Source organism: Phoxinus phoxinus (genome assembly GCF_949152265.1).
Source record: "Phoxinus phoxinus genome assembly, chromosome: 15".
Classification (NCBI taxonomy): Eukaryota; Metazoa; Chordata; class Actinopteri; order Cypriniformes; family Leuciscidae; genus Phoxinus; species Phoxinus phoxinus.
This window is the reverse complement of record NC_136890.1, coordinates 962,288-986,418: the sequence shown is the minus strand read 5'-3', so window position 1 is coordinate 986,418 and position 24,131 is coordinate 962,288. Positions and strand designations below refer to the sequence as shown.

The following is a 24,131-nucleotide window of genomic DNA, read 5'->3' as shown; positions in this document are numbered from 1 at the left end:
ACGGAAACGCAGGGTCATGGTACCTCGATACTTCAGATCCCGACTCTCCAGGGGCCCCCGACTCAGGGCCCCGAAGCGTGGGGCCCTAGGACCTTCCTGCACAAAGTTCCCCCCTTATAACCAACTTTCACTCAAAAGGCTCTTAGGGTACATGAGTGGAAGAGACACAAGGCCGAGATTAGGGTTAAAAGGGCGGGAAGGGGTTGCCTTGGCTCTAGAGCCTAGCGCCTTTGGTATGTCGCTCGGGGCGGGCCCAGGGGCCACCGTGCCGAGTTTGGGGCCCCGGGGACATTTCTATCAAAATCCCACTCGCCCATTAAATGAATGTATTCGCCGTAGTGGTTTCGCGGACGCCGCTTCGGAAGGGCCGATCGACTAGGGGGCGCCGTTTTCCGACTCGCCACGGCCCCCTGGTGCGGGCGGGAAAGTTTGGGGCCCCGGGGCCCCCGTTCAGGGGCCGCGAGGTCGAAAAAGGGGACGCTCGTCCGCGAAACCACTATGCCTTTTAAATGGGCCGTGGGACGGCCCCCGTACGCAGACGGAGGGTGGTGGTGCCTCGATACTTCAGATCCCGACTCTCCAGGGGCCCCTGACGCGGGGCCCCGAATCGTGGGGCCCTAGGGCCCTTTTGAAAAACCGCCCCTCCCCCGCCAAAAAATCATTCAGAGGCCTGAAAAGGCTTTTTGAGAGTCAGGCAAAGGAAGAGATTTTGCACAGAGGCTAAAAAATACTTGCCCTCGCTCTAGGGCCTGGTGCTTTCGGTACGTCACTCGGGGCGGGCCCTGGAGCCACAGTACCGAATTTGGGGCCCCTGGGACATTTCCATAAAAATCCCACTCGCCCATTAAATCAATGGGGCCCCATAGTGGTTTCGTGGACGCCGCTTCGGAAGGGCCGATCGACTAGGGGGCGCCGTTTTCCTTCTCGCCACGGGCCCCTGGTGCGGCCCGTGAAAGTTTGGGGCCCCTGGGACCTTTCTATAAAAATCCCACTCGCCCATTAAATGAATGGGTCCCCACAGTGGTTTCGCGGACGCCGCTTCGGAAGGGCCGATCGACTAGGGGGCGCCGTTTTCCGACTCGCCACGGCCCCCTGGTGCGGCCCTGAAAGTTTGGGGCCCCTGGGACCTCGTTCAGGTCGAAAAAGGGCCCCTCGTCCGCGAACCCGCTATGCCTTTTAAATGGGCCGTGGGACGGCCCCCGTAAGGAGACGGAAAGTCGCAGGAGCCCGAAACTCGGCGAGTTCCGTCGTCTAGGGCCCCTGAGTCGGGCCCCTGAGTTTGAGGGCCCTAGCCACTTGGCAAGCGTTTAAAGTCCGGGTGAGTGTACTGCCGAAAACGGGCCTGTTTTCCAAGTGGAAACAGGTCAGAGAGGTGGACGAAAAATGTGTCTCAGGCCCTAGGGCCCGGGCCCTATCGGTACGTCACTCAGGGCGGGCCCAGGGTTCACCGTGCTGAGTTTGGGGCCCCTGGGACCTTTCTATCAAAATCCCACTCGCCCATTAAATCAATGGGTTTTTCTATAGTGGTTTCGCGGACGCCGCTTCGGAAGGGCCGATCGACTAGGGGGCGCCGTTTTCCGACTCGCCACGGCCCCCTGGTGCGGCCCTGAAAGTTTGGGGCCCCTGGGACCTCGTTCAGGGGTCGCCAGGTCGAAAAAGGATGCTCGTCCGCGAAACCGCTATGCCTTTTAAATGGGAGGTGGGACGGCCCCCGTAAGGAGACGGAAAGTCACAGGAGCCCGAAACTCGGCGAGTTCCGTCGTCTAGGGCCCCTGAGTCGGGCCCCCGAGTTTGAGGGCCCTAGCCACTTGGCAAGCGTTTAAAGTCAGGGCGAGTGTACTGCTGAAAACAGGCCTGTTTACAAGTGTCTGCCATTGACCTCAGTGGCAGACAGAGAGATGGATCAAGTTTCTCAGGCCCTAGGGCCCGGGCCCTATCGGTACGTCACTCAGGGCGGGCCCAGGGTTCACCGTGCTGAGTTTGGGGCCCCTGGGACCTTTCTATCAAAATCCCACTTGCCCATTAAATCAATGGGTTTTTCTATAGTGGTTTCGCGGACGCCGCTTCGGAAGGGCCGATCGACTAGGGGGCGCCGTTTTCCTTCTCGGCACGGCCCCCTGGTTCGGCCCTGAAAGTTTGGGGCCCCTGGGACCTCGTTAAGGTGTCGAAAGGTCGAAAAAGGGTGAAAAACATGTGCAAGGGGTCAAAAAGGTCAAACCAACGAAACGCGCGTCCGTACAGAGACGGAAGGTCGTAGGAGCCCGAAACTCGGCGAGCACTGTCGTCTAGTGACCCCGAGTCGGGCCCCCGAGTTTGAGGGCCCTAGCCGCTTCCAAAGCGTTTCCTGACCCCCGATTGTAAAATAACCCAGTGATTGTGAATGGTGACTGAAAATGTGGATGGTGACTGGAGACTATTTTATTTTTCATGATGACCCACTGGGTCCTATGGACACCTAACCTTTTATAGTGTTTAGAACGGGTCGAGACCTTTACTTTGAGCCCACCCGCGGCCTCGTGGGCCCCTGGGGCCCCGAGATACAGATATAAACGAACAATTATCAAGGCCAAAACTCGACGGATCCGGCGGGCCCCGGGCTCTACGGAACCGTCTGGTCGAGCTGAAAAGAATGGTAAAAATTTCATGAATTTCGGTGGTGTTTTGGCCGAGATATTAGTCGAAAACCACGGCGCGCCAGTCAAAATGGCGTCCGAAAGCTGACCTCTCGACCTCTGGGACAAAACGGCTCGTATCTTGGCAGCGCAAAGACGCAGAGAGCTCAAACTCGGGTGAAGGTGTCCCGAGGGGACCCTCTCCTGAACGGGAGAGTCACGGGCCCCGGGCCCCCCCCCAAAAAAAATCATTTTACAAAAGTATTGGGTTATTGGACAAATAGTGGGTTATTGGACAAATAGTGGGTTATTGGACGTTTGCGCCAAATAGTGGGTTATTGGACAAATAGTGGGTTATTGGACAAATATAGTGGGTTATTGGACAAATAGTGGGTTATTGGACGTTTGCGCCAAATAGTGGGTTATTGGACAAATAGTGGGTTATTGGACAAAAATAGTGGGTTATTGGACAAATAGTGGCTTCGTGGGATGATCCCACGTAGCATTTATCCCATTGTAAAAATAGTGGGTTCGTGGACAGTGGAATTATGGGATGGGACTTGGTGCTATGGACTCAGGGGAGGCCCCTGAGTACAGTAAAGTAGTTTTCATCAAGACAGGAACTTTAATTAAAATGTCTATCAAAGGAACTGACTGAATCCCCATTCAACCGATGGCACGTGGGATTGTGTCCAATTGCAGCATATTTTCATGGGTGGCGGGAAAATCATTTTCCAAAAATAGTGGGTTATTGGACAAATAGTGGCTTCGTGGGATGATCCCACGTAGCATTTATTCAATAGTACAAAATAGTGGGTTCGTGGACAGTGGAATTATGGGATGGGACTTGGTCCCACAGACTCAGGGGAGGCCCCTGAGTACAGTAAAGTAGTTTTTATCAAGACAGGACCTCTTAAAAAAAAACTATGTCCAATATTGACTCGTCGGGAAATCATGATTCAAAAATAGTGGGTTATTGGACAAAAAGTGGCTTTGTGGACACGTGGTTTATGAGCCCATCTTTAATATTTTTTTGATAAAAACTATTTTACAGCACTCAGGGGCCTCCCCTGAGTCCATAGAACCAAGTCCCATCCCATAATTCCACCGTCCAGGAACCCACTATTTTTTTCCATTGAATAAATGCTACGTGGGATCTCCATATCTCAGCTCTAGATTGATCTAGAACCTCCATTTTTGCATTCCTCTCTTAGTCTCAACACCCTCTAACAGAATCCAGAGTTTCAAGAAGATCAGAGAAACTTTTTTTTCGGACCCAAAAAAACCGACAGGCATACATACCCCTTACGCTTTTTTTGGGTCTGGAAAAAAAGTTTCTCTGATCTTCTTGAAACTCTGGATTCTGTTAGAGGGTGTCTAGGCCTAGAGAGGAATGGCAAAATGGAGGTTCTAGACCCTTCCAGAGCTGAGATATGGAGATCCCACGTAGCATTTATTCAATGGAAAAAAATAGTGGGTTCCTGGACGGTGGAATTTTGGGATGGGACTTGGTCCCATAGACTCAGGGGGGGCCCCTGAGTGCTGTAAAATAGTTTTTATCAAAAAAATATTAAAGATGGGCCTACAAAACACGTGTCCACGAAGCCACTATTTGTCCAATAACCCACTATTTTTGAATCATGATTTCCCACAAAGTCAATATTGGACATAGTTTTTTTTCCAAAGGTCCTATCTTGATGAAAACTACTTTACTGCACTCAGGGGCCTCCCCTGAGTCCATAGGACCAAGTCCCATCCCATAATTCCACTGTCCACGAACCCACTATTTTTACCATTGGATAAATGCTACGTGGGATCTCCATATCTCAGCTCTGGATGGCTCTAGAGCCTCCATTCTTGCACTCATGTCTAAGTCTCATCACCCTCTACCAGAATCCCGAGTTTCAACTGGATTGGAACGGGTGAGTTCTCGGGAGGATCCGGGTGAATTGTCGGAAGGATGAAAGTCCCATTTTTGACCGGGCATAACTCAGGAACCAAGCCGACTTTGGGCTCCATACTCTGGGGTCATGGGGTGCCCATGGGTGCCTCTCCACACCAGGAGTTTGGAGCTCCAACTCGGCTTGGTTCCAGAGATATACCCGGTCAAACCTGGACAGGAAGTGGCCGTATCTCGGAAACGGAAGGTCCCAGGAGCTGGGGACGGTGGGATCTGAAGGGGCCCCATGGGCCCTCCTCATGCCCGGAGTTTGGAGCCCCAACTCGGTTGGGTCCCCGAGATACACCCGGTTATACACAAGGGACTTTTGGACAAAACGGTCGATATCTCGGAAAGGAAGAGTCCCAGCGGGTCATCCTTCGGGGTGGTGAGGGTCCCCTAGGGGCCCTCTCAGACCCCAGAGTCCCGAGCCTCTGGGACCCTTCCTTCTGAAATGCACCCTTTCCTGTTGGGCCCCGTATCTCGGACCGTGGGGCCCCTAGAAGCACGGGCTAGGGCGCGTTGGAGAGGGCCCCTGGGGACCCTACTTTGACCCGAGTTTGGTGCCTCTAGGCGGCTTGGTCGCTGAGTTATAGCCGTTCAAAGTTCGGGGCCTATGGATCCCACGTAGCATTTATTCCATTGTAAAAATAGTGGGTTCGTGGGACGGGGGTGGGGGTGGGTGGTGTTGGGGGGGGGCAACGGGACGTTTGCGCCAAATAGTGGGTTATTGGACAAATAGTGGGTTATTGGACAAATATAGTGGGTTATTGGACAAATAGTGGGTTATTGGACGTTTGCGCCAAATAGTGGGTTATTGGACAAATAGTGGGTTATTGGACAAATATAGTGGGTTATTGGACAAATAGTGGGTTATTGGACAAATAGTGGGTTATTGGACGTTTGCGCCAAATAGTGGGTTATTGGACAAATAGTGGGTTATTGGACACATATAGTGGGTTATTGGACAAATAGTGGGTTATTGGACAAATAGTGGGTTATTGGACAAATAGTGGGTTATTGGACGTTTGCGCCAAATAGTGGGTTATTGGACAAATAGTGGGTTATTGGACAAATAGTGGGTTATTGGACAAATAGTGGGTTATTGGACAAATAGTGGGTTATTGGACAAAAAGTGGGTTATTGGACAAATAGTGGGTTATTGGACAAATAGTGGGTTATTGGACAAATTGTGGGTTATTGGACGTTTGCGCCAAATAGTGGGTTATTGGACAAATAGTGGGTTATTGGACACATATAGTGGGTTATTGGACAAATAGTGGGTTATTGGACAAATAGTGGGTTATTGGACAAATAGTGGGTTATTGGACGTTTGCGCCAAATAGTGGGTTATTGGACAAATAGTGGGTTATTGGACGTTTGCGCCAAATAGTGGGTTATTGGACAAATAGTGGGTTATTGGACACATATAGTGGGTTATTGGACAAATAGTGGGTTATTGGACAAATAGTGGGTTATTGGACAAATAGTGGGTTATTGGACGTTTGCGCCAAATAGTGGGTTATTGGACAAATAGTGGGTTATTGGACGTTTGCGCCAAATAGTGGGTTATTGGACAAATAGTGGGTTATTGGACAAATATAGTGGGTTATTGGACAAATAGTGGCTTCGTGGGATGATCCCACGTAGCATTTATCCCATTGTACAAAATAGTGGGTTCGTGGACAGTGGAATTATGGGATGGGACTTGGTCCCACAGACTCAGGGGAGGCCCCTGAGTGCAGTAAAATAGTTTTCATCAAGATAGGGACTTTAATTAAAATGTCTATCAAATGAACTGTCTGAATCCCCATTCAACCGATGGCACGTGGGATTGTGTCCATTTGCAGCATATTTTCATGTATGCGGGAAAATCATTTTCCAAAAATAGTGGGTTATTGGACAAATAGTGGCTTCGTGGGATGATCCCACGTAGCATTTATCCAATGGAAAAAAATAGTGGGTTCGTGGACAGTGGAATTATGGGATGGGACTTGGTCCCACAGACTCAGGGGAGGCCCCTGAGTGCAGTAAAGTAGTTTTTATCAAGACAGAATCTTTTAAAAAAAATGTTATGTCCAATATAGACTTATTGGAAAATCATGATACAAAAATAGTGGGTTATTGGACAAATAGTGGCTTCGTGGACACGTGGTTTATGAGCCCATCTTTAATATTTTTTTGATAAAAACTATTTTACAGCACTCAGGGGCCTCCCCTGAGTCCATAGAACCAAGTCCCATCCCATAATTCCACCGTCCAGGAACCCACTATTTTTTTCCATTGAATAAATGCTACGTGGGATCTCCATATCTCAGCTCTAGAGTGATCTAGAACCTCCATTTTTGGATTCCTCTCTAGGCCTCAACACCCTCTAACAGAATCCAGAGTTTCAAGAAGATCAGAGAAACTTTTTTTTCGGACCCAAAAAAACCGACAGGCATACCCCTTACGCTTTTTTTGGGTCTGGAAAAAAAGTTTCTCTGATCTTCTTGAAACTCTGGATTCTGTTAGAGGGTGTTGGGACTAAGAGAGGAATGGCAAAATGGAGGTTCTAGACCTTTCCAGAGCTGAGATATGGAGATCCCACGTAGCATTTATTCAATGGAAAAAAATAGTGGGTTCCTGGACGGTGGAATTTTGGGATGGGACTTGGTCCCACAGACTCAGGGGGGGCCCCTGAGTGCTGTAAAATAGTTTTTATCAAAAAAAATATTAAAGATGGGCTTAAAAAACACGTGTCCACGAAGCCACTATTTGTCCAATAACCCACTATTTTTGTATCATGATTTCCCACCAAGTCAATATTGGACATAACATTTTTTTTAAAGGTCCTTTCTTGATGAAAACTATTTTACTGCACTCAGGGGCCTCCCCTGAGTCCACAGCACCAAGTCCCATCCCATAATTCAACTGTCCACGAACCCACTATTTTTTTCCATTGAATAAATGCTACGTGGGATCATCCCACGAAGCCACTATTTGTCCAATAACCCACTATACGGGGAAATCATTTTTCAAAAATAGTGGGTTATTGGACAAATAGTGGCTTCGTGGGATGATCCCACGTAGCATTTATCCCATTGTAAAAATAGTGGGTTCGTGGACAGTGGAATTATGGGATGGGACTTGGTGCTATGGACTCAGGGGAGGCCCCTGAGTACAGTAAAGTAGTTTTCATCAAGACAGGACCTTTAGAAAAAATGTCTATCAAAGGAACTGTCTGAATCCCCATTCAACCGATGGCACGTGGGATTGTGTCCGATTTCAGCATATTTTCATGTACGGCGGGAAAATCATTTTCCAAAAATAGTGGGTTATTGGACAAATAGTGGGTTCGTGGGATGATCCCACGTAGCATTTATCCCATGGTAAAAATAGTGGGTTAGTGGGACGTCTTCCCAAAATAGTGTGTTATTGGACAAATAGTGGGTTATTGGACAAATATAGTGGGTTATTGGACAAATAGTGGGTTATTGGACGTTTGCGCCAAATAGTGGGTTATTGGACAAATAGTGGGTTATTGGACAAAAATAGTGGGTTATTGGACAAATAGTGGGTTCGTGGGATGATCCCACGTAGCATTTATCCCATGGTAAAAATAGTGGGTTAGTGGGACGTCTTCCCAAAACAGTGTGTTATTGGACAAATAGTGGGTTCGTGGGACGGGGGGGTGGGGTGGGGTGGTGTTGGGGGGGGCAACGGGACGTTTTCCCAAAATAGTGGGTTATTGGACAAATAGTGGTTCCGTGGGACGGGGGTGGGTGGGGGGGTGTCGGGGTGGGGCGGGGGGGCATTTGCCCCAAATAGTGGGTTATTGGACAAATAGTGGGTTCGTGGGACGTGGGGGGGGTGGGGGGGTGTCAGGGGGGGGCAACGGGACGTTTCCGCCAAATAGTGGGTTATTGGACAAATAGTGGGTTCGTGGGACGGGGGCGTGGCCTCGGAGTCGGGGGGCGGGGTCGACGGGAAGTTTGCGCCATATAGTGGGTTATTGGACAAAAAGTGGTTTCGTGGGACGGGGGGGGTGGGCGGGGGGGTCTGCGCAAAACATTGGTCAAACGGACAAATAGTGGGTTCGTGGGACGGGGGGCGTGGCCTCGGAGTCTGGTGGGAGTGGCCGACTGGACGTTTGCGCCATATAGTGGGTTATTGGACAAATAGTGGTTTCGTGGGACGGGGGGGGGGGGCCCACTAAACCAGTGGTCAAACGGACAAATAGTGGGTTAGTGGGACGGGTCACGTGTGGCGCCACACCAAGGACGAAGGCGGAACTGCTCAAAGGGGTCTCTGAACACGGGGGCCTCCCGTCGGGCCCCCGAGGGCGTGGGGGCCCCTCGCGCCTGCCCGCGTGTGTCGGGCGCCCGTCCTGGGTCGGGTGGCGGCGTCGGCCGGCCCCCCAAAAATTTCGGGGGGCCGGCGCGCTCGTCCGCGGACCAGCGTCCGCGAACCCGCTCTCCAATGACGAAAAGGACGCTTTTTTTTTTTATGGACTAGCTAGAGTTAGTATACGCAGGCGTATTTTCCCGATGGTGAATTACTGCGTTTGTGCTGGGTGCAAAAACACCGTTACAACCGGTCACAGAGTCCACTGTGTTCCGTGCCTGGGTCAACTTTGTGCGGACCAAACGCGCTGACTTCAGTTCTGCTACAGATTAGGCGTCCCTAAATAACCCGCGTATAACAGTAGTTCCGCATTAATTAATTTGCACGCGAGTTTTATTTATTTTTATACTGTGTATTCTCCGTGTATATTCACCGAACCGTGACCTCCAGACCGCTTTGTTCCACTAAGTTATGCCTATACTTACCAGACACCTGACCAACTCTCCACTGGTTCTCTTCACACCAGATATTTATGTTTCTTCGATAGATATTATTTAAATGTCTGTTTGGCTCCTCGTCTGTCTCACGCCTGGGAGGCTCAACAGTGTATGGCTGTGGCCATCGTAGGTTTGAGGGGGATTGTGGATCTCCTCAGACTCAAAACTCTCCATACTTGAATAGAACTGTGTCGGCACGTCTCCCTCTTCTGACGTCACAGCTCAGCACACACACACACACACACACACACACACACACACACACACACAGTTTTTCATTTCTATCCTTGTGAGGACATTCCATAGGCGTAATGGTTTTTATACTGTACAAACTGTATATTCTATCCCCTTACACTGCCCCTATCCCTAAACCTGCCCATCACAGGAGACATTCTGCATTTTTACATTTTCAAAAATATATAATTTAGTATGTTTATTAACCCATTCCCCTCATGGGGACCGCTGGCTGGTCCCCACAATGGAGGTGATCTCAGGTTTTACTATCCTTGTGGGGACATTCGGTTCCCACAATGCATAATAAACCAAGCCCACACACACACACACACACACACACACACACACACACACACACACACACACACACACACACACACACTCTTCTGACGTCACAGCTCAGCACACACACACACACACACACACACACACACTCTTCTGACGTCACAGCTCAGCACACACACACACACACACACACACACACACACACACACTATTCTGACGTCACAGCTCAGCACACACACACACACACACACACACACACACACACACACACTCTTCTGACGTCACAGCTCAGCTCAGCACACACACACACTCTTCTGACGTCACAGCTCAGCACACACACACACACACACACACAGACACTCTTCTGACGTCACAGCTCAGCACACACACACACACACACACACATTTTTTCTGACGTCACAGCTCAGCTCAGCACACACACACACTCTTCTGACGTCACAGCTCAGCACACACACACACACACACACACACCACACACACACACTCTTCTGACGTCACAGCTCAGCTCAGCACACACACACACTCTTCTGACGTCACAGCTCAGCACACACACACACACACACTCTTCTGATGTCACAGCTCAGCACACACACACACACTCTTCTGACGTCACAGCTCAGCACACACACACACACACACACACACTCTTCTGACGTCACAGCTCAGCACACACACACACACACACACACACACACACACACTCTTCTGACGTCACAGCTCAGCACACACACACACACTCTTCTGACGTCACAGCTCAGCACACACACACACACACTCTTCTGACGTCACAGCACAGCACACACACACACACACACACACACACACACACACACACTCTTCTGACGTCACAGCTCAGCACACACACACACACACACACTCTTCTGACGTCACAGCTCAGCACACACACACACACACACACACACTCTTCTGACGTCACAGCTCAGCACACACACACACACACACACACACACACACACACACACACACTCTTCTGACGTCACAGCTCAGCACACACACACACACACACACACTCTTCTGATGTCACAGCTCAGCACACACACACACACACACACACACTCTTCTGACATCACAGCTCAGCTGTGTTTTAAAAATATGATCTTGACAGAAATGGCTATAAAGCTTATTGTAGGGCAGTTACAGTAATCATTTTAATGATAATTACATTTTTACTCAGACATCTAAACCTTATTTAATATATAAAAAATAAAAAAAACCTGACATACACACTTTAAAGTGGCCCTATTATACTTTTTATAATGTGTGTAATAGAGCTGGTTGCAAAGATACAATAAAGTTTTTGTCTCCTAAACAAAATAATTTCTTCTGAACTGAAATGAGTCGTAATTCAGTCTCACTTCCTGCTGAACCTGTGTAGGTGTGTTACTAATTAGCATAATGCCTGCCTCTGGTCCTGATTGGCTGAGCAGCGTCTCTTAGCTCCGCCCACAAACACTGAAAAACACTGATCTGAGACTGGAAGAGTTCGGCTCGTGTTGTTCATGTGGAGAAGACTGTTTTCTGCTGACAAAGCAAATCCACTTTGATGGATAAAATAGTATAATAATTAGGGATGTCCCGATCCGTTTTTTTTGCCTCCGAGTCCGAGTCCGAGTCCGAGTCCGAGTCATTTGATTTTGAGTATGTACCGATACCGAGTCCCGATCCGATACTTCTATAATACATAAAAAAAGAATGAAGAAGAGCGAAAAAACGGATCCAAGATGTTCCTCATTTTTTATTTAATTCACATTATTTTAAAGGGATAGTTCACTTTAAAATTAAAATTCTGTCATCATTTACTCACCCTCAAGTTGTTTCAAACCTGTATTCATTTATTTCTTCTGTTGAACACAAAGAAAGATATTTTGAAGAATGTCAGCTGGAACATTTAACATTCAACAAGTCTGTTAACAAACAGAGCACTTCTGTGAGGTAGCTTGAACAATCAAGTAATAAATAACATAAATTCTTCACTTTTGGTGATGTCAACAGTGATTTGTTCGTCAAGGTTTGATTCGTCATGCCGCACGCGCTGCTGTTTCTGTGTGGAGTCAAAAGGGTCTAGCTCTGTGCCACCGCATAACTATAGTGTTAACAAATAATGAGAATATATATACATATATTATATCCGAGTCCTGATCGGGAGGTAACGTCCGATTCCGATCGAGTCTGAAACCACGTGATCGGATCTGGACATCCCTAATAATAATGGCACTTTAATAAAAAATGTTTTTTAAATTTAAACAAGATTAAATGATAGGGAGTAGGTGTCTGATCCACTGTACTGTGAAAACAAAGTACAAAAGTAGGCTTTTCTTTTGCTTTGCAGTGAATTAAGAGGTGTGTGTGTGTGTGTGTGTGTGTGTGTGTGTGTGTGTGTGTGTGTGTGTGTCTTCAGGTGTATGGTGGAAGCTGGATATGAATATAACACAGACATTCAAATTGAAGCTGCTACTCTGGAGCAAATGCTAAACAAGTCCCCTATAAAACACGTCAGCAAGGTGAGCGGTGCAGCATTTACTGTTTTTTATTCCTAACACTGTAGAATAATGGTCCGTTATTAATAAGTAATGCAGGACTAATGAGTAGTTCTACATTAATACTTCAGCTACTACTATTAACTAATATAGAAACAAGCTGAACTAATCAGTAAGTGATATCACAGGACTAACATAGTTCCTTATTGTGATCAATAATTCCTCAAGGAGATTGGCATCATCAAGAACAACTGTGACATATTATAAAGAATGACTAATTAATTACTAATCACAACATTAACATGTGTGAGACATAATCAGTCACTATTTTTACTCTTAATATAAACGCATCATTACTCGTGTTACCCAGTCACTCTTTAAGGACTACTAGTGATCTGCACCTTATCTTAAAGTTATAAACATCACTTTAAACTAATGGTCCAGATCACGAGTAGCTCCTGCACAGTGACTAGGTGACACTTGAGTAATTATTGATGCGTTTTATGACTATATTCAGAGTAAAAATGTCTCAGACACATGATCATTTGTCAGTTAGTTACATTACATGAAGTAATTATTGATTACCTAAGGAACTACCTCCTAAATGTGATATCACTTACTGATTAGTTCAGCTTGTTTCACTTTTAGTTAATAGTAGCTGAAGTGTTACTGTGCGCTCACACCGGACGCGAATAGCGCGTCAATTTCTCGCCTGCCGCGTCTAGTTATACGCTTGACCACTTTGTGTCCATTCGTGCGTCAAGAGCTCAATTCGCACCATTCGCGTCTACCGCGCCGCACTCTACGCCTCATTCGCCCGCAGGATTTTTTTACGCGCGTAACGCGTCTTTGCATTGACTTAACATTGAAATCACTCGCGCCTGACGCGCTATTCGCACCATTAATGTAGTACTGCTCATTATCATTAATGCCGGGCCATTATTCCAGTAGCACCTCACTGCAGTACACGAGATCCAGGGGGCGGAGTTAGATCCAGATCTAAGGGGCGGAGTTAGATCCAGATCTAAGGGGCGGAGTTAGATCCAGATCTAAGGGGCGGAGTTAGATCCAGATCTAAGGGGCGGAGTTGAGTAGGTTTAGGTTTATGTAAGGTGGGAGGAGTTGGATCTGGATCCGACTCCTCCCCCTGGATTTCGTGTTCTGCAGTGAGGACCATCTCCATTACTCTGCCGTGTTGTTCTGAACTGCACAGTGTACTGTACATGTTCCTCAGGTAAAGGCCCCAGTTCTGCTGCTGCTGGGTGAGGAGGACCGGCGTGTTCCCAGTAAGCAGGGCGTCGAGTACTACCGCGCGCTGAAGGCGCTGCGTGTGCCGGTGCGGTGAGTACAGATCATCACAATCACCTACAATCATTCCGGCTCGCATGGACACGCAGAAGCAACTAATAATTCTGTATTAGGAATTTTTAAGGCCCGACAAGTAATGTGTTGAGGTCAATTGGTAAAGAAAGACTACACTCCTGCACACACATATTCAAACGCACACATCTATAGACTGAACACGTGATGCGCATGTGCGCGCCGCTGTATAGATGAAGGAGACTTGACTTGACGTCCGTGTGTCCACAGATTGCTGTGGTACCCAGGCAATAATCACGCTCTGTCCAAAGTCGACGCAGAATCGGATGGGTTCATAAACGCCGCTCTCTGGGTCATCCAACACCTTTCTCTGTGATGTCACTTCCTCCACACACACCATAATCAGCTGATTTGACCATCTCTGTCATTGATAACCGCTGCGTCGCCATATTGAGGCGTTGTTCTGTGCTTTTCCCCTTGATTGACTCCAGAAAAGCACTTGACGAGGTTCATATTGTGTGACATTTAAAGAAATGGAAATGATACGGTGCCATAAGTGTGTTTTAAATAATTCAATCTTATTTACTCTAAATTACATTTGAAAAATACTACATATCTTACAGTTTTCAGGGTTATTTTGTAATATGGTTTCTTTCCGGGATATGTACTAAACAACTTGCTGCATTCTTTTCAATAAAATGTTCTGGATAAACTTCTGTGAGGCCAATTTTAAACTTTTTCCATTATGGCTCTAAACCTCTAATCCCTGCTGGTCTCTTTTTTTTTTTTTTTTTACCGGTATAATATTTTGTTTTAAAATATGGTCATCAATATCTGTATAGAGCTAGATAACAACTCAAATGCTATGATCATGCAATAAGAAAGGCACAAAAAAATCAGGTTTAGTGCAAGAGAGAAAAATATTTTCTCTCTTGACCTTTCATTTCTTATGAAATCTCTCTTAATTTCAGTAACTATTTTTAAACCAAGAATAACTAATAATAATCCTTCTTGCATCATATTCCTTACCACTTCTGAACATCTGTTCCCAGACTGCGTGTGTGTGGTGTGTGTGCGTGCGTCCGTGCGCCCGCACGCATGTGTGTGTGTGTGTGTGTGTGTGTGTGTGAGACTGACTTTCAGTTACAGACTTTTCTTTCACTTCCATGAAAAGATGAACACTTAATATAAATACTCAGACCCAGCGGTTTTCATTTCTTTGCTTCCCTGTGTGAATGTAAACGACACACAGTGTTCTGGAGTTGAGAGATTTGGATTGCAAACCTGTGGTAAGTGATTTTCTGTGTTTTAAATGTTCTCCATCACTGCAAAAAAAAAAATTACATGCCCAAGTCAAAATGTTCTAGATAGTCATCTAAATTGTTCAATTAGTCTGACATATTATTTCTCATTGAGCCAATGTTAACAGACTATTGCAACAACTAATTCAATTTATTTTACAGAATTTCACTTGGGCCAATTTAAAAATGTAGATGTGACCAGTCACTAGAATATTTTGACTTGGAGAGGTTACTTTTTTTTTTACAGTGTATGATGGGGAAGGCAAGCATGACATATTCAATACTCTGTAAAGTAAATCCTACATAGTGAATACATATTTTAAGTTAGTGTATTTGCAATAAAATATTTGAATGTGCATATGCTTTTATTATATTTTTACTTTATATTGTATATGTAACAAATAAGTAAAGCACTTTGAAGTTCTAGTGAATATAGCATTGTAAAAAGTAAATGCAGCTTATCTTGCACTTCTTCTTCTTCTAATATTATTGTTCTCGTGTGTCTAGGCCATGTTTGCACAGGCGTATCTGATTCTCATCCTGAATCAGGTTCATCTTTTTGCAACTATGCATCCTGAATTCTATCCATGTGAAAGTCACACTTCCAAGGACGGACGCATAAGTATCGACTGCCAGCACAGACGTCTCGGTAAAATCCCCAGGTTCATATCCCTCTCTGCTGTATCACTCAACTTAAATCTGAACCATATACACTACATTAAAGGTGATGCACTTTCTGGATTACCCAATCTCAAGCATCTCAGCCTGATGTGGAACTGTGTACCGGATCCTCTCAAAGAGCAGAGATGGCCTTCGTGCAGCCTGAACGTTGATCCGGAAGCATTTATCGGACTTCGAAACCTAACTTCCCTCCAGTTAGCAGGGAATAGCCTGAAGAGCATTCCTCCTCTACCGAAGCAGCTTTTGATTTTGGGACTGGAATTTAACAACATCTTTCATATCGTCAAACCTCTCGGTACACCTCGACTCAAGCAACTGCTGCTCAGCAAGAATTGTTTCTACGCCAACCCGTGTTATCAGTCTTACTTTATCGACCCACGTGTGTTTCAAGATCTTCCTGAGCTTTTGAACCTCACCCTTAGTTACAACAACGTGACCGCTGTTCCCCAACATCTCCCACTTTCACTGGAAAGCCTAGATTTGGGAGAGAACAAGATTGAGAGTATTAACAGAGAGTCTTTTGGCAATCTCACACACATACGACATCTTAACCTGGGGTGGAACTGCCAAAGATGTGACCATGCTTCCGAACCCTGTTTCCCGTGCCCGAACAACCAGTCTCTGCTTCTGCATCCGGACGCGTTTCTGCACCAGAACGACTCTCTAATCAGTCTGAGTCTGCGAGGAAACTCTCTTCGTACACTTCCCCGGCATCTTTTCATGCAGCTACACAAGCTCCGAGATCTGGATCTATCCGACAACTTTCTAGCCTATGCCATACAAAATGGCACTTTTTATGAGGAGCTCAAGCACGTTGTGTCCCTCAGTCTGCTCTACAACTATGAACCCCTGAACACCTTCTCTGAGTTGATTCTGTCGCCAGCCATAGAGAAGATGACGGCTCTTAAAGAGTTGTACCTGAGTGGATTATTCTTCAAAGAACTGTCGGACCACAGCCTCGCACATCTGATCAAACTGCCCAGACTTGAGTACCTGGAGCTACGCATGAACTTCATCTGCTCCATTAGCATTGATTCGATTAGCAAACTCGGGACGTTAAGAAGGGTGGGCCTTTCCCAAAACATGCTTGCTTTCAGTCCATGCTACTCAACCTGCAATTCTGAAGCCACGGCGACTTACCAAACCCTTGATAAACGTCACGATTACAACTCGCAAATCCAAGAAGTCCCAGAGCTGAACACTGAACACGGCTCTGAAGGAGATCCCTGCCCGTTCTACTACTCTATGTGGCATTTCAAAAAGCAGATCTGCTCTAAAAGCCTGTTTTTTGACCTGTCTCAAAACAACATCCCATGGCTGAATGCAAGCACTTTCAGCGGCATGGAGAATGCGGTGTGCATAGATCTATCCTACAACTACATCAGCCAATCCTTAAACGGCCAGCAGTTCTCAAGTCTAAGCAAACTAGCTTTCCTTAATATGGCGCACAACCGCATCGACCTGTACTCTGAGAAGGCGTTTCGAGAGGTTAGCGGGACACTGAAAGCTCTTGACCTCAGCAACAACGAATTCCACTTTGTCATGAAGGGAATGGGACATCGCTTCACGTTCCTTTCACACTTGTCGTCTCTTAAAGTACTGAGTCTAGCGAACAATCACATCGGTCTCCGAATCTCTAACGTCCTTAATAGTACTTCCCTGAAGTATTTCGTGTTCTCGGGAAATCGTTTGGACATAATGTGGGACTCCCGGCGTAACCAATACGAGCATTTCTTCCAAGGTCTTACTAACCTTACACACTTGGACATCTCTGAAAACCATCTTAAGTCGTTCCCCCCGGAGGTGATGGTCAACTTGCCTTCGAGCCTCCGGGTGCTCAGAGTCGACTCCAACATGCTGACTTATTTTCCCTGGGGAAACGTCTCGGTTCTCCAACAGCTCTGTTTCCTGAACCTCAGCTCAAACCGGCTCTCGTACTTGCCTAACTTCCATTTTGAGCTCCGACTCGTAAGCCTGGACTTAAGTCACAATCGGCTCGTTGCAATCCCAAGGGTTTTCCTGAGTCTGGCAGTACACCTCAAACACCTGATGCTCCACCACAACCAGCTGAAGATCCTGGACGTATACTCTCTTCCGTTGTCGTTTCATAAAGGCAATACTTTCTGTCCTGCTGGGGGGAATAATAGTGCGTCCTCCTGCAAACTTGTGCTGCATGCCAATCCTTTTACTTGTAGTTGCATTATCTCCGGCTTTGCCAATTTTCTCAGAGAAACTGAACTGGATATCCCGCACCTCACCACACAGGTTCACTGTGCTTACCCAGAGTCGTTGGCCGGCGTGAACGTCCTCTCGATTGACCTTCGCTCGTGCCAGGAGATATTTGGGGGGTTCGCTTTACTCTGTACTTTATTGTTGACGTTGGCCGCGACCAGCATTCCCCTGTTGAAGCATCTCTACGGTTGGGATCTGTGGTACTGCATCCAGATTTTATGGACTGGACACAAGGGACACACTCCAGCCAACGGGAACACGGCCGATAACCAGTACGATGCGTTTGTGGTCTTTGATACGAGTAACAAGGCTGTCAGAGATTGGATCTACAAGGAGATGATTGCGAGACTGGAGAAGCGGGGGAGATGGCGCTTCCGGCTTTGCCTAGAGGAGCGCGACTGGTTGCCTGGAGTGTCTTGCATAGAGAATCTCCACCAGGCGGTTTACAGCAGCAGAAAGACGGTGTTTGTCTTGACCAGCCCTAGTGGCTACACTCACGCAAGTGGGATCGTCCGACAAGCCTTTCTTCTGGTTCAGCAGCGGCTCCTAGATGAGAAAGTGGATGTTGCCGTTCTTGTTTTGCTGGACCTTGACTTCCCCAAGTTCAAATACCTCCAGATGAGGAAACGGCTCTGTAAGAAGTCAGTCCTGTCGTGGCCCAAGAACCCGCGAGTGCAGCCGCTCTTCTGGAACGACTTGCGTGTCGCTCTTGTTTCTGACAATCTCAAAGCCTACAACAAAAATGTCACAGAGGGCTTCTTATAAAAATGCTAAAGTGTATTGAGAATGTGTTTTATGTAGTCCTGTTGTTTAGTTGATTTTTGTGGCTGATCAGAATGTCATTCATTATTTTAAAGTCCAGCTGTAGTCAATAATTGTATCCCTTAAAACTCATCTTTGATCACCAAAATAATTTTCTTCATGCCTTAAAATATCTTGAATGTAACTCGACACCCTTGCCTTATTTAGTATGTGTGGTTCTATGAATATGCAGATGAGCCCCGCCTCCACTCACTCACTCACTCAGAGATCCACTGGTGGACGATCACACGTTGATCTGATTGGTCAAGGTAGTGTGTGACGTCAGAAACACCAGCGATTTCAAACCGTGTGTTTGAGACTGTCTTTGGTTCACTGCAGTTTTAAGCAGAAAATACTCAGCAATGCTGTCCACTTATGAACTTACACATGTGTGTGTTAAAGCAGATTAATAACACCACATACACACTTAAACTACATTAACAGCTGGATTTACACCACAGGGGGAGTTTAAATGCTGAACACAAAATGTAGTTTTGATCTCTTGTACGCTATTTTATCCACGTGCGTTTAGCCTAAATGTAGGCTAATGTAAGATTTTGAAATGCATTTTGGTATATGAAGGTTGAAACTAAATATATTTTCAATTTTAAAAATGTGTTTTTTGAGCTTCACTGCCTAGAACACATATATAGCATTGAAAATAGCATCGAAAAGCATGATCTAAACACCTTCCATCAGAAAATAGAAACAGCTGAAAGACAAAAAATATGGACTATCTGTCATATTTAACCCTTTTTATTATGTTGCGGATCAGTTTGACTGGTTAACATAGAATATATATATATATTTTTTTTTTTTTTTTTTTGTAACTTTCTCATATATGGTCATCTGGACATGCCTGCAAAGTTTTGACTCTTTTGTGTGTACAACATTTCTGACGATTTTGATGTTCGTGGGTCAATCTGACCTGCAATTTCATAGTTAACCACAGCTGACCTAAACTAAGAATAAAAACAGTTTTGTGTTTGATTAGTCTGTTTCTCAACTACCTTCTGAGAGGAGAATGTTTATCAGTTCAAGAATGTTATTTTCTCTGGGAATCGAGCGGATGATTTTGGCGTAGTCAAAATATATAATATTTTAAATAACAAACTAGTTGCAATCCTGTTTATAGAGATGAAATTCATAATTTGTATTGAATCCAGTCAAGGTCAATTCTACAACATACAATTCGTACCAAGAATTCAAACATAATACAAGGGCTACACAAGTATACAGAAGCTCGTGACTCATGGAGATTAGCTATTTATCAACATGTTGTTTTCTGCAGATGTAATCTATTACGGAAGTAGTTGTTCACTCATAGGTGCCATTGACTTTACATGTTGCATTTTCATTCACTTTAAGACATGGAATAACTAAAGACGTTGAGCATGCACACATCTGTGGACTCGAGGCGAGTGAAGTTTCCCTCAGGAGGAACTGGTGCACCTGCTGGCCCACACCTGACGCTGCTGGTTTATACACTTCTCAGTTTCAGGAAGTTCACTCTAAAATAGCCCTGCAGTTTCTACAGCGCAGCAACTCATTCTCTTACAAGAAAGCCTCTAAAAATGAATTGTAAGACGTGACTGTATACATGTTTTTGCACATTTATTATATTGTAAGACTGTGAGAAGATACGCTATTAAGTAATTAAAAAAGTGTCAGTGAAACACGTGGAGGATTAAATACTTCTGTGTAATAACATTAGTATTCAGTGTTTAGTATTAGTAGACTTGAGACTTATTGTTTGATCAAGAGTATGTGTATCATCTCATAGCCAATTAATAATAATAATTATTATACTCCATTCTTGAATCTGATTACATCTTTACTCAAAGTTTGACACTATTTCTGCAATAATATGTACACATTATAAAGGTTCATTGCTGTTTGATATGGGATATATTTGTATTGTTATTATTTTATTAGGCTATTAATAAGTAGAAACAGTAGAATAGTGTGTAACTCTTGCAAGATACATAATTTTCCCAAAAAACGGGAATGGTAATGATCATATTTTTCTGAAGCAAAAAAAAAAAGTGCTTTCTTTCAATATTTAATAATTCTAGCATTATGCATTGGCCAGTTGTCATTGCAGCCATAGCATTTTGTTTCAAATTGTATTTTTCAGAAGTTAGCTGTTAAGTTTAAACATGTATTTTTGCTTTAATGGTTCCATAAGCTGGAGGGCGTGATATATCTTGAGTTATGAATCTGTTTGAGATATGATTTATCGAGCTGATAGTGATCCTGATCAACTCTTTCTCTGAACACTTCCTCTCTCTTCAAGGAGGATTTCTCTCAGAAACACACGAAACCTCTCAGCGAAGTTAAAATCGCATGTTTTCTGAAGTCTTCGCTATGATCGGGCACACACTCACGCGGGGCTAGTTGTCACACACACGGTTTAAAACTTTCAACACACACCAGCATGACGAAACTTAGTGTAGGCTATTTGTTAATTACCATATCAACACTATATAGAGAAAACATTGCGCCAAACATTTAGAAATCTTTGTAAGATATCACCGAACATTTATTAAACTATAGCAAAACATTTCTTTAATCTCTGGGGGGTTTGTGTTTATTTAAAATTAGACAAATCTGATATTATTTTAATCTTATGTAATTTACAGTTGTTTAATGCTGATCTAACAGCAGTTTATTTTTAATTATCAAAAAATGCCATTATTTTATGAAAAGTTAATATTTGTATTTTATTTACAAAATATTTTATTTTGTCTTGTATTTGTTTGATTAGATCTGATATCATTTTAATCTGTCATGGTCATGTTATAATGGGGTATGTTGTCACAGTTCACTTCCATTGTTTCGAGGTAAATCAAGAGAAGAGTAAACACTGTTGAAACACAACCACATGATTATACTCGACATGCGAAATTAATATGGGAACAAATAAACACTGAAGAGGTTTACACACACTGAGGAAGAGTAAAGCGTGAGGTTGAGCTGATCATGAACACACACTGACTGACTGACTCCGGTTACACTTGCGTAACGAAGAACAGAAACGCTTTAGACATTCGACTAACTTGGCAAGTACATGTCAACATATTCTCCAAACCCGAACCTGAGATGAATTATTGATACGGTCCGCCTGAGAGCGTTTAAAGAGCCAGATCACATCTGAGAGGAAGCCAGAGAGATAAAAAGGAAAAGAAAATGCAGTGAATAATAGATGAGACAGAGACCTGTTGCTCAGCGATGACATGTGGAAGAAATGAAGAACAAACACACACGTAGCCTAGCGATCAACACATCGCTAAAGCAAGAGTGTGTCAGCGGGTTAAAGAGCTCGAGAGGATCTTCAGTGTTAAAGCCACACACCGACGGAGAGGAGCTGAGAATGACCAGCCGGCATCCCTGTTTCTATCGAGTTCCTCCGCAGGAGTTACACCGCAGAACCCCGCAGACCACAGGCCAGAACACCGCCATCAGCGTCAAGGTCAGCTCTCTCTCACACACACACACACACAGTGAAGGTCAGATCTTTAATATATTTAATTGTATACCGGTATATTTATTCAAGATTTATCATAACCTAATTCAAACTTAAATGGTTGTAATTCATGAATTCAGACCCGTTTTAAAGGTCACATTACGCCCCTTTTCACAAGATGTAATATAGATCTCTGGTGTCCCCAGAATGTGTCTGTGAAATTTCAGCTCAAAATACCAGATCATTTATTATAGCTTGTCAAATCTGCCCCGTTTGGGTGTGAGCAAAAACGCACCGTGTCCCTTTAAATGCAAATGAGATCAGAAGAGGGCGGAGTCTTTACACAAGCTTCAGAAACTCTGGCAATAACAGAACAGGCCAATCGCACTCATCCAGAATCCCAGAATAACCAGCAGCGAGTGCAGCCTTACAGAGAGACTCAGGAAGAGTTTTTGGATGTTAGTGGAGACATTATGGAGTTGTTGTGGAGTTACACTCATCTCATCATCATGTTGAACTCTTACACAAGTGTCCACAGTTCCTGAGGAGTTTATAAGTCAGCGCTGACATGTTCTGGTCACTAGTGTCCAGTGCTCGTCTGTGCTCGACCACAGAACAGTTTCATGCTTTGCTGGATCTTCTGCCATTGCGTTAGAACTGGTCTCTGCTGTGGCTTGAGGAACCAAATGTCGTACCGTATGTGTAAACTTGCAGATTAAGGGCCGGTAATATTGTAAACACGCAGATTAAGGGCCGGTAATGTTGTAAACTTGCAGATTAAGGGCCGGTAATATTGTAAACACGCAGATTAAGGGCCGGTAATGTTATAAACGTGCAGATTAAGGGCCGGTAATGTTGTAAACGTGCAGATTAAGGGCCGGTAATGTTGTAAACGTGCAGATTAAGGGCCGGTAATGTTGTAAACGAGCAGATTAAGGGCCGGTAATGTTATAAACGCGCAGATTAAGGGCCGGTAATGTTGTAAACGAGCAGATTAAGGGCCGGTAATGTTGTAAACGAGCAGATTAAGGGCCGGTAATGTTGTAAACGAGCAGATTAAGGGCCGGTAATGTTGTAAACGTGCAGATTAAGGGCCGGTAATGTTGTAAACGAGCAGATTAAGGGCCGGTAATGTTGTAAACGAGCAGATTAAGGGCCGGTAATGTTGTAAACGCGCAGATTAAGGGCCGGTAATGTTGTAAACGTGCAGATTAAGGGCCGGTAATGTTGTAAACGAGCAGATTAAGGGCCGGTAATGTTGTAAACGAGCAGATTAAGGGCCGGTAATGTTGTAAACGAGCAGATTAAGGGCCGGTAATGTTGTAAACGAGCAGATTAAGGGCCGGTAATGTTGTAAACGAGCAGATTAAGGGCCGGTAATGTTGTAAACGAGCAGATTAAGGGCCGGTAATGTTATAAACGAGCAGATTAAGGGCCGGTAATGTTGTAAACGAGCAGATTAAGGGCCGGTAATGTTGTAAACGTGCAGATTAAGGGCCGGTAATGTTGTAAACGAGCAGATTAAGGGCCGGTAATGTTGTAAACGAGCAGATTAAGGGCCGGTAATGTTGTAAACGAGCAGATTAAGGGCCGGTAATGTTGTAAACGAGCAGATTAAGGGCCGGTAATGTTGTAAACGTGCAAATTAAGGGCCGGTAATATTGTAAACGAGCAGATTAAGGGCCGGTAATGTTGTAAACGAGCAGATTAAGGGCCGGTAATGTTGTAAACGAGCAGATTAAGGGCCGGTAATGTTGTAAACGTGCAGATTAAGGGCCGGTAATATTGTAAACGCGCAGATTAAGGGCCGGTAATGTTGTAAACGTGCAGATTAAGGGCCGGTAATGTTGTAAACGTGCAGATTAAGGGCCGGTAATGTTGTAAACGAGCAGATTAAGGGCCGGTAATGTTGTAAACG

At 45.2% G+C, this 24,131-nt stretch overlaps 3 protein-coding genes across 4 annotated transcripts in view; all 3 read left to right on the top strand.

Moving 5' to 3' along the window:
* Nucleotides 1–14,449, top strand: part of LOC307012005 (acylamino-acid-releasing enzyme-like) — a 55,733-nt gene extending 41,284 nt beyond the window's left edge. The window contains exons 21-23 of the mRNA XM_079638163.1: nucleotides 12,334–12,436; nucleotides 13,647–13,753; nucleotides 14,003–14,449. Coding sequence (XP_079494289.1) covers nucleotides 12,334–12,436; nucleotides 13,647–13,753; nucleotides 14,003–14,108 — 316 coding nt within the window. The 3' untranslated portion in view covers nucleotides 14,109–14,449. The remainder of the gene's footprint in view (nucleotides 1–12,333; nucleotides 12,437–13,646; nucleotides 13,754–14,002) is intronic.
* Nucleotides 14,450–14,889: 440 nt separating this feature from the next.
* Nucleotides 14,890–20,163, top strand: tlr9 (toll-like receptor 9). The gene is made up of 2 exons (XM_079638162.1): nucleotides 14,890–15,021; nucleotides 15,541–20,163. Exon 2 carries the CDS (start codon nucleotides 15,544–15,546, stop codon nucleotides 18,709–18,711), a length of 3,168 nt encoding a protein of 1,055 aa, XP_079494288.1. The 5' UTR covers nucleotides 14,890–15,021; nucleotides 15,541–15,543; the 3' UTR covers nucleotides 18,712–20,163.
* A 1,445-nt stretch (nucleotides 20,164–21,608) lies between these two features.
* LOC307011892 (ELKS/Rab6-interacting/CAST family member 1) overlaps nucleotides 21,609–24,131 on the top strand; it is a 38,106-nt gene continuing 35,583 nt past the window's right edge. For both annotated transcript variants that reach the window (XM_079637967.1, XM_079637966.1), the window contains exon 1: nucleotides 21,609–22,219. In XM_079637967.1, coding sequence (XP_079494093.1) covers nucleotides 21,995–22,219 — 225 coding nt within the window. In that variant the 5' untranslated portion in view covers nucleotides 21,609–21,994. The remainder of the gene's footprint in view (nucleotides 22,220–24,131) is intronic.

Bases quoted from the DNA above. Each gene is read 5' to 3' on its own strand.
- tlr9 (XM_079638162.1), top strand. From the start codon at position 15,544: ATGTTTGCACAGGCGTATCTGATTCTCATCCTGAATCAGGTTCATCTT.